This window comes from Neophocaena asiaeorientalis, unplaced genomic scaffold (assembly GCF_003031525.2).
Source record: "Neophocaena asiaeorientalis asiaeorientalis breed wild unplaced genomic scaffold, Neophocaena_asiaeorientalis_V1.1 scaffold62, whole genome shotgun sequence".
In the NCBI taxonomy this organism is placed as follows: domain Eukaryota; kingdom Metazoa; phylum Chordata; class Mammalia; order Artiodactyla; family Phocoenidae; genus Neophocaena; species Neophocaena asiaeorientalis.
This window is the reverse complement of record NW_020175191.1, coordinates 1,940,709-1,951,755: the sequence shown is the minus strand read 5'-3', so window position 1 is coordinate 1,951,755 and position 11,047 is coordinate 1,940,709. Positions and strand designations below refer to the sequence as shown.

General features: G+C 35.8%; 1 protein-coding gene across 3 annotated transcripts in view; it reads right to left on the bottom strand.

The window, feature by feature from the left end:
- MAGI3 (membrane associated guanylate kinase, WW and PDZ domain containing 3) overlaps positions 1–11,047 on the bottom strand; it is a 259,858-nt gene that overhangs the window by 81,327 nt on the left and 167,484 nt on the right. For 2 of the 3 annotated variants that reach the window (XM_024764789.1, XM_024764790.1), the window contains exon 3: positions 1,594–1,713. The exons of the other annotated variant lie outside the window; for it this stretch is intronic. In XM_024764789.1, the coding sequence (XP_024620557.1) occupies positions 1,594–1,713 (120 nt within the window). The remainder of the gene's footprint in view (positions 1–1,593; positions 1,714–11,047) is intronic. 3 annotated transcript variants of the gene reach the window in all.

Sequence of the window (11,047 nt, the reverse complement as noted above, 5' to 3'; positions counted from 1 at the left end):
CATATGACCCAGCAATCCCACTACTGGGCATATACCCTGAGAAAACTATAATTCAGAAAGAATCATGTACCAGGACATGGAAGCAACCTAAGTGTCCAGCATCGGATGAATGGGTAAAGAAGATGTGGCACATATATATAATGGCATATTACTCACCCATAAAAAGAAATGAAATTGAGATATTTGTAGTGAGGTGGATGGACCTAGAGTCTGTCATACAGAGTGAAGTAAGTCAGAAAGAGAAAAACATATACTGTATGCTAACACATATATATGGAATCTAAGAAAAAAAAAAAAAGGTCATGAAGAACCTAGGGGTAAGATGGAAATAAAGGCACAGACCTACTAGAGAATGGACTTGAGGATATGGGGAGGGGGAAGGGTAAGCTGTGACAAAGTGAGAGAGAGGCATGGACATATATACACTACCAAACATAAAATAGATAGCTAGTGGGAAGCAGCCACACAGCACAGGGAGATCAGCTCGGTGGTTTGTGACCACTTAGAGGCATGGGATAGGGAGGGTGGGAGGGAGGGAGACGCAAGAGGGAAGAGATATGGGAACATATGTATATGTATTACTGATTCACTTTGTTATAAAGCAGAAACTAACACACCATTGTAAAGCAATTATACTCCAATAAAGATGTTAAAAAAAGAAGTACACCTGAAACTAACACAACATTGTAAATCAAAAAAAAAAAAAAGAAGGCAGTGCAAAAGCTGCTACAAAGGAAGAAATGACTAGATTTGGTAACACACTAGATGAAAACTGTGAGAAAAAGAAAGAAGTAAATGAAGACTCCTCTGTTTTGAGCTCTTGGTACAGATAAAGAGAGAAATTATTCTTTTGGATAGAGCACAAAGGCATATTTGGATATGCTGAATTCATGGTTAGATACTTATTGAACACCATCTCTAGGCATTGAAGATAATATTGAGTAAGAAAGACATGATATCTGCTTTCACAGAGCTTTTGAAAAAGGCAATTATAATAGCCGATAAAGCAATGATGGAAAAGTACCGGGTGCTCTGGGAGTACATAAGCTTGCCAGGGAAGAGTTAGATAAAAAATAAAAAGATCTAACAAAGAATCATTTAAAAGTTGAAATTGATCTTAAATCAGTACTTCCTAGAATCAAGTGAGTAAAGAGTTATGAAAAGAAAACCAATTTTTCTGTCTTTGTTATTTTCCTCCTCAAATCTATATTCTCTTTTCTCCAAGAGAGGCAAGGTATAAATAGATTTTTAAAATTGTACAGTATTTTTATTTCCAACCACAAATAGAACTCACAAATACTTGTTGAGTTCATATGATGAATGTGAATAACCACTGAAATATGCATACTGGCCAGCTTGAATGATTTTAGTATATTGTTCACAATCAACTTTATAATATAGAATGTGTTTGCTTATTGTTTAATCCCATTTTAATTAGTAAATTACAAATAGCCTAATCAAAAGAAAAATCTCCCAAAGACTGATAGAAAAAACTTTTAAAAAATGGTATTTTACTGACCAAATTCCCTCTGAAATAATTCCAGTCAATCAGATAGTTTTCTGGGTTGCTGTTGTCAATATTTGAGGACATACCATCATACGTTCCACTTTCTAATAATGCTCCACTCTCTTCCAGTGCTTTGAACTGTTCAACAGAAATGAAATTATAGTCCACCCCTGGTACTTCCCCATCCCTGGGGGCCCTTGTAGTGCCTAAGGAAAAAAAAAAAAAACAACAAGAAAAAAATAGGTTGTAAAGTGCTTTTAAACTTATAAAACATTGAGAATAATAGAAAATTCACTTTATAGAGAACACATGGGAAACAGACTATTGAATATATTGTATCTTCTAGAGTGACGATCAGAGAATTTTAGGCAAATTAACATTCCTAGGTGAAAGTAGGACAATAAATAATGTAGGATGAGTAAATATACTTTAATAAAAGCTACAGATGGCTATGAAATTCAAAATTACAAAGATTAAAATGTTAGTGTCCAAGAAAACTTAACTTTCCAAGACACAACAGTTAATTCTTCTTTTAAACCTCAATTATTATTACTTAACATTTGAAGGAGAGATAAGTCCACCAAGGATAGGCTTCATTTTCATGTAGCTACCTTACATATTTTTACTTCCTTAGCATAAATGTAAACTAACATTCTACTTACTAAAGGACAATAAAAAAAGAAAAACAACTTTTAAAAACTCTTTACTGAGCTCCATTTAAAAAACTTGAACAAGTATTAATTATGAAATTATTTTAGACTAATGAATAAAGGGCTTAGGGCTTAAGATAGGAATTCACATATTGCTTCTTAGCCATTATTCTCTTCAAGTAATTTCAAAACATTAAGCAGTAAATTGCTTAATGAAATTCACTACAGCAACAGAGCACTAAATTTCTATCTATTAAGGAATTAATGCCAAAGTAAAATGTTTTTCAGGTCCAAGATATAAATTCAGGTTATGGCAGCATTGCTATATTTTACTGAATTTCACTGAACAAGAATCAATATTTTTTTCAACTGATATTGGAAATATTTCAAATACTAGAGAATACAAAAAAGAGATCCAGGTACTTAGCCTGGAAATAGGGTTGGGATATTGTCCTGCCAAGGATGCCTTCCCAAGCCTATTCCTCTATTTATGCTCCCTATTTGCTAATAGCACTCCAAGCCAGAAATCTGTCAGTCACCTTGGGTTATTCCCTCTGCTCTACATCCAGTCACCAAATTTGGTTGATTCCATCTCCTAAATACCTGTAGGATTTATATACTTGTCTTCATTCTCACACTCACTTAATTCATATCATTATCTATGGCCTGTATTGTGGCCTCCCAGGGTCAACCTTTTCTTTTCCCTGGCTACACCCCTTACCCAAACTGCAGCCAGTGACTTTTCTAAAACAATCTTGAGCGAAAAACCTCCAAACCCATCAATGGTTCCCATGATCCTGGCATAAAATCCAGACGCTACCTCTTCAGCTTCTTTCTTGCCTCACGCCTTTCACATTCTAGGCTTTAGTCATAATAGATTTTTTTTTCCCCAGTTCTTTTAATCTTCCTTGCACTCGCTTAACTCCAAGGCCTTTGTCCAAGCCATTCTTTTCCTTGGAAGACTTCCTATTCCCTTTCTCTCTTACCTCAGCTAACTCCTACTCATCCTTCAGGTCCTGGCCTAGAAAGCTTCTTTAGAGAACCTTCCTTGATTCCCATCTAGGGTATGGCAATATGCAGGGACCACGTCTACTTGGTTCAGAGCAATAGCCCCAAGTCTTGGCACCATGTAAGAACCACAGTAGGTACTCAATATAGAGAGCTGTCAAATAAATTAAGTGAAATTTTACAAACGTAATTAGCACAGGGCCTGGCAATATGTTAACATTATTATAAATTAATTCATGGGAAACTATTAATTGCTTTTACTTTTTAGTGGCATTACATTCTATTACATTTTGTAACATGTGAAAAAAACCCACAATGATGATGATAAAATATTAATGGTGATGATCTCAGAAAATAATGATTAAGCCAACATTCGAAGCAACAAAGACTGTAATCAATGAATTTTTCCCTTATTTTTACCCAGCTTTTTATAAAAATGAGCATTTCTTTGTCTTACATCACACAGGATATGAAATTAATTAGGAAAACATAACTTCCCTTTTTCTTAACATTTTTTCATTATCAAATTTTTGTTTCTCATATACTGACTAAAATTACATTGTTAGATTCCCCAAATCAACAGCTTTTAGTTCCATATTAAGTAAAAGTTAACATTAGAAAATAAATTCAGCAATTAAATTTATGATTAGCAGCTGTGATAGATGGAAAAACATGGCCACATATTTTGCACCTCCTCCCATCAAGAGATGGGGCCTGTTGCCTCACCTCTTGTATCTGGACTGGACTATAGCTTGCTCTGAATAATTTAATGTGATGCTGTGCAAGTTCAGGAGTCTAGATTTCCATCTTTGCCTCCTTGGAATAGTCCCACCACCATGTACACATGTCCAGCCGAGAGTCCCAACCAACAAACAGCACCAAGGCCCCAGGCACGTCAGTAAGGCCAGTTTAGCCCTTCCAACCCCAGCTGAGCCTCCAGTGACTACAGCAACATGAGTGGGCCCAGCTGAGCTCAGCCAACCCATGAAATCATGAGAAATAATACATGATGGTTGTTTTAAGCCATTAAGTTCTAGGGTAGTCTGTTATGCAGCAAAGGCTAATTTAAATATTATCTAAATAAACTCTACTATAAAACATAATGACTACATAAAACCCAATTTAGGAGCAAACCATATTATAGATAATACTATTTTAAAAAGCACTGACCCGAGGGGCAGGAGCAACTCTGCGTTTTAGTCTGGGATGATTATTAATGGTACAATTTCAAGCAAGCACTTAATCCCTCTGGGCTTTGTTCTCTTTCTGCAATGTGGCATTGAGCAAGATGGTGTTCATGATTCTTTCCATTAACAGACATAAAATGTTATGTGTGATTCCAACATATATATTTCCAAGACTCACAAAGTAGCTTTAATGTTCATTCTTTTTACAAACGTATTATAAATTTTCACTTCTTCCCCCTCAAAACATGTACTCTCATACACATAAAAAATTCTCTACCTTCCCCTACCCTACCACATTGCCATCAGCATTCCAGAAAATTTACCTTTCTATTCTCCTGATACTCTATATGTTTAATGTAAAGCTTTGTACATCCCCTCCAGTCAACACTATATTTCTCCTTTTTACATAAAAATTCCTCCAAGTTCTGCTTACTCAGTCTCCAATTCCTCTCCTCTCATTCTCTCGTGGGCCCATTCCAATCAGATCACTGCCCCAACCACTCCCACTGAGACAATTTGTTATGTGCATCAGCAGTCTCCACTTTGCTTAACCCAATGGTCAAGTCTCAGTCCTCACGTTACTTGGCCAATCAACAACCTTTGATATAACTGATCCCTCCCTCCTTTTTGCTTTATTCTGAAATATACAGAAAAGCACATAAAACATATATATGTATAAAGTTTAACAAGTAATAATAAAGCAAACTCATCCAGGTGAAGAAACAGAACATTACCAGGGTGCCAAAAGCCCCCTTGTGTGCCTCTAATCATAAATCTCTCCCTCCCTCCACCCCCAAAGTCACCACCATCTTGACATTTGTGATGATTTCCTTTCCTTTTAAAAATGTTTTTACCAACTAAGTAATGCATTTCTGAGCAACACAGCTTAGTGTTGCCTGTTTTGTAACTTCATATGAAGGAAATCATATGCATCCTTTTGTGTCCACATCAATATCTGTCATCAGGTTTTTAAACTTCTGCCAACATGCTAAGTATGTAAAGGCATCTCACTCTGTATTTAATGTGCAGCTGCCTTATGAGATTAAACATTCTTTTTCATATATTTACTAGCCACAGAGATTTCTTCTGTTGTGAAGTGGCTGTTCAAGTCTTTTGCCATTTCTCTACTGGGTTGCCTGCCTTTTTAAAATTGTAGTTCTTTACATTCTGGATACTACATTACTTCATCAAATCTAAGTAATCAACAGCTTCTAAAATGCACCATTATTTTATCCCTAAAAAAAAAAAAACTGGCAATTATAATTGAAAGATTTCATGTATTGTAAGATGTATTCCAATTGTAGAGAGGTTAAAATGTGAAATAATTGTGTCAGTATTGAAGCACTGCACCTTTTCCCAGGTATATGTGTTGCAGATGAGGTATTTCTGCTAAAATGTGAAATATGCTTTCTTCAGAGAGTGCTTTCTGCAAAATCATGCACCAAAAATAAGAGAAGATTATGGAGAAAACAGGATAGGGTTGATCTCTGAAAACTTATTGCAACTTTGTAAACAGAGCACTTGGTAAAATCAGTAATAATCCCAATGAAAAATATTAGTACAGTTTAAAAGATATGTTATATTCCTAATAAAAAAATACTAGAGTAAATAAAATACTTTGTCTTTAAAAACAATAAGAAAAAAAAGAAATGAAAAGGTAGCTTGACAGAAAGGGGTACATGGAGGGTTGAGGCTACTGAATAACGAAGATAAGGCAAAAGGTGCAATCAACAATTTTAAGATAAAGCACAAGTTCAAATTGAGAAAAGAGGCGAAATTGAGGTGAATAGGCATCATACATAGTAGATACAACATTCAGCTATGTTTGTATATTCTGTTTACTTGATGATACAAAACATTCGCTGGGGCAAATGAAATAAGAACCAATATTACCTTGGTTCAGTCGACATCATTCTCCTACCTACTTACCAATCACATATGAACTTACCTGCATTATTGAAACAAATGTTGCAGAACAGACAGTATCTTCTCCCACTCTGTGATTTCTTTTCATTTTTTTTTTATAAATGGTCCTTTGATGACAGAAGTTTTTCATTTTAATGTAGTCAAATTTATCAGTCCTTTCCTTTATAGCTAATGGCTTTTGTGTCTTGTTGAAGAAATCCTTTCCAAGGCCATGGAGATACTCCATATTCTTTTTGAAAAGCATTACAGCCTTGCCTTTCATATGCCTTTCATATCTATACTTTAATGTACTAAAACATTTTTTTTTGGACTTGATGGGAGGTAGTAGTCCAATTTCCTTTTCTTTCCAAATGTTGTTCAACAAGATTTATTGAAAAGTCAATTATTTTCCTCCCTGATCAGCCATGGCACTTCTGTCACGGGAATCTTATATAGAAACACCCATATAAGACTGGGTGTCTATCACTGGGCTTTCTATTACATCCCGTTTATCCACTGACCATTCCTGCACCATTATCACAGTGTTGTAATTATTATACTGCCACGATAAATCTTGAGATATAGCAGAGCAATTCCACTTACCTTGTTTTTTCTATTCATAGCCTTTCTATATAACTTCTGGAATCAGGCCAAAAATGCTGGGATTTTTATGGAATCTATTAATCAATTTGAGGAGACCTGATATCTTCACCATATTGAGTCTTTAATCCATGAACAAGAATGCCAATATATTTAGATCTTCAATATATTTAGATCTCAATATATTTAGATCTTCCTTAATGTCCCTTAATTTGACCTTATAGAGATCTTTATACTTATTTAGATTAATTTCTAGGTATTTCAAATATTTTTATGCTATACATGATATCTTTTTGTAAATTTTCATTTTCTAATTGTTGATAATAAAAGAATATAATTGGGGGAGTTTATTTGGCCACTTTATCATGATATAATTTACCTATAATAAAAGTCACTAATTCTAACAGTACAGTTCTATGAATTTTGGGAACCATTGCCCCCAAAAGTCTCCTTGTGCCCTTTTGCAGTCTCCCACCCTGTGGCAGCCACTGATCTGTCGTCACGATAGTTTTGCCTTTAACAGAATCTCATATAAATGAAATCATACATTAATTTGATTTCAGTAGTGATTTGTGTCTGGCTTCTTTCATTCTGTATGACACTTTAGAGATTCATCCAGTTTGTTGTTAAATATCCTTTTATCACTGAGGTGTATTCCACTGTATAGATATACCAAAATTTGATTATGCATTCACCATTGGTGGACATTTGGGTTGTTTCCAGATTTAAGACAGTACTATAAATAAAGCTGTACATTTACAAGTCTTTGGGTAGATTTATATTTAAATTTATGTTAGGTTAATACCTAGAAGTAGAATTGCTGGGTCATATGATAAGTGTATGTTTAACTTTATAAGAAAAAGTCCCAAAGTAGATGCACTACTTTGCATTCCCACCAACAATATATGAGAGCTATAGTTGATTTACATTATAGTTTCCACGTAGGAATTCCTTTCTGGAGCTTCTCGGCAAATCTGCTTTTTCTAAATCCCAAGAAAAATCAGTTGATGGGGAAAATGAGGGAACAAAAGGTATTATAGTTCTGCTGTGAGAATTAAAGCGTAATAATTTGAGATAGAGATGTTACTGGTTTCGACTGAAAGTAAGAGCAAGAAACACTGAAAAGTAGAATCAAATGTTAAAGCTGATATTTTCAGGGACTAGGGCAGAAGCCTGGAGGAGAGCAGCAGTCACAATCTACTCAGTCAGTCATACCTGCAGCTGTTCCCATGCAGCAAGTGTGTAGTCAGGGCTCTGCTGCTAATGGTGGGTTGTTCTTGCAAATATAATGTTAATAAGTTTATATATATTTATATAAATCCTGTGAGTGATGTTCCAAAAATATTACAAGTTTTGAAGGCTAGATAAGACCTTAAATTGTCAGTTTCATTATATGATTCTGTGTAATGTTTTTGACATTGGTTGGGAGATCTGAATGTCACCTGAACACTATCCAACAAAGTTCTCCTGAATTTTTCACCATTTGATATTAGCTGTGAGTTTCAGTGCTTTGTAAATACTCGAAGAGAAGAAATGCAAGAAGTGAATGTTGTTGCAGAATACTTCAACCTGAAATCAGAAACTGGTCTAAAATCTGAAGTAAAAGCAATATAGATTTCAATGGCAAAAACAAAATCAGGGCAAGAAAAAATATTTTCATCATTAAAAAAGGAAACAATCCTAGAGAAATAGAAATAAAAACAAAAATAAACAAATGGACCTAATGAAACTTCAAAGCTTTTGCACAGCAAAGGAAACCATAAACAAGACGAAAAGACAACCCTCAGAATGGGAGAAAATATTTGCAAATGAAGCAACTGACAAAGGATTAATCTCCAAAATATACAAGCAGCTCATGCAGCTCAATATCAAAAAAAACAAACAACCCGATCCAAAAATGGGCAGAAGACCTAAATAAACATTTCTCCAAAGAAGATATACAAATTGCCAACAAACACATGAAAGGATGCTCAACATCATTAATCATTAGAGAAATGCAAATCAAAACTACAATGAGGTATCACCTCACATGGGTCAGAATGACCAGCATCAAAAAGTCTACAAACAGTAAATTATGGAGAGGGTGTGGAGAAAAGAGAACCCTCTCACACTGTTGGTGGGAATGTAAATTGATACAGCCACTATGGAGAACAGTATGGAGGTTCCTTAAAAAACTACAAATAGAACTACCATACGACCCAGCAATCCCACTACTGGGCATATACCCTGAGAAAACCATAATTCAAAAGGAGTCATGTACCACAATGTTCATTGCAGCTCTATTTACAATAGCCAGGACATGGAAGCAACCTAAGTGTCCATCATTGGATGAATGGATAAAGAAGATATGGCACATATATACAATGGAATATTACTCGGCCATAAAAGGAAACAAAATTGAGTTATTTGTAGTGAGGTGGATGGACCTAGAGACTGTCACACAGAGTGAAGTAAGTCAGAAAGAGAAAAACAAATACCATATGCTAACACATATATATGGAATCTAAAAAAAAATGGTTCTGAGGAACCTAGGGGCAGGACAGGAATAAAGATGCAGATGTAGAGAACGGACATGAGGGCATGGGGAGGAAGAAGGGTAAGCTGGGACAAAGTGAGAGAGAGGCATGGACATATATACACTACCATATGTAAAATAGATAGCTAGTGGGAAGCAGCCGCATAGCATAGGGAGATCAGCTCGGTGCTTTGTGTCCACCTAGAGGGGTGGGATAGGGAGGGTGGGAAGGAGAAGCAAGAGGGAGGAGATATGGGGATATATGTATATGTATAGCTGATTCACTTTGTTACACAGCAGAAACTAACACAATATTGTAAAGCAGTTATACTCCAATAAAGATGATAAAAAAAAAAAAGAATAGTGGGTCGTGAACAAAAAAAAAGGAAACAAGCTTATATGAATGACCAATGGCTAACACCCAATTTGAAGATGCTTTTGGATATACTCAACAATTCTATGAATGTCAATGCAAAATGAAATATATTTTTTCTATGTCTGAATATTTGTTACCAAACAAAAATTAAGACCATCAGATAATGCAATTGATACTTTGTGTGCTTTAAATTTTCATTTCTTTCAGGAGTGAAAAATTCAAATATTAAGTATGTATGGTATTACTTTTCAAATTTTTAGATGATTTTTATTTGGCATTTACTTTGTGTTAATGTTCCCTTATTTTAAGGTTTTCTGTTAGCAAATGGCTGTATCGGGTTGAGATCATTTAAAAGTGTTATTAAAATTTTGTTATATTAGTTTCTAATAATAATAAACCATTTGATTTTATATTGTCATTTTCTCTCTTTAACTGCTTGGTGCACTCAGGAGAATCCATCCCATACCTCAGTGTTTATAGCCATTATTACTGCTATGACGGTCAAGTGTAGCAGTCACTTGGGTCCCAAGGTACTTGGCTCAGCTGGTACTTCATCACAATCAGCCACAGGTTATACTATGATTAAATTGTGATGCCACTTGTCACGAATTACCAGCAACCTACTTCCCACTGGAAGGAATCTGGCTCTGGGCTCAAGCCCAAGTACACAACCAAAACCAATCCTAAAATCCCTTCTTGGAGGGTTTGTCTCCTGGAACTACTACCAGTACCAATTCTGTATCAGCCAGGGTCCAAAGAGGAGCAAGAAACTAGATGGTAACTTGAACAAGGACAGCTTAATGTAAAGAACTATCAACTATTTATAAAGAATTAACTAAGAGGGAATAAAAGAGAACTCTAAAGAGTACCATCCTCGAAGAGATGTTCTCAAAGTCTGGGATTCAGACCTTGCTGGAGAAGGTGTGTAGCAGCCCACTGGATGGTAGAGAAGTTTACTGGGTTGCCTTGGGACAGGGCTGGTTCACAATCAGTAGGCTGAGGCTGGTGGGCAGGGAACTGTCTGCTGGAGTACCAATAAAATTCACCAACAAGCTGCCTTGAGTGGTAGGGATGATGTAGGGGGTGTTTTGGACTTACTAGAAAACCAGCTGGGACACTGGCTAGGCTTGCTAGAAACCCACTGGAAAACACTTACAAAGGGATATTGCTGAAATCTGGGAAGCCTGCTGGGGTCCCCACAGAACTCATCAGGAAACTGGGAGGAATTCAGCTGGTGCATTGGTGGAACTCATGAAGCCACCTATGAGGGTGTTCCTGAACTTGCTGCCTGGACTCCCC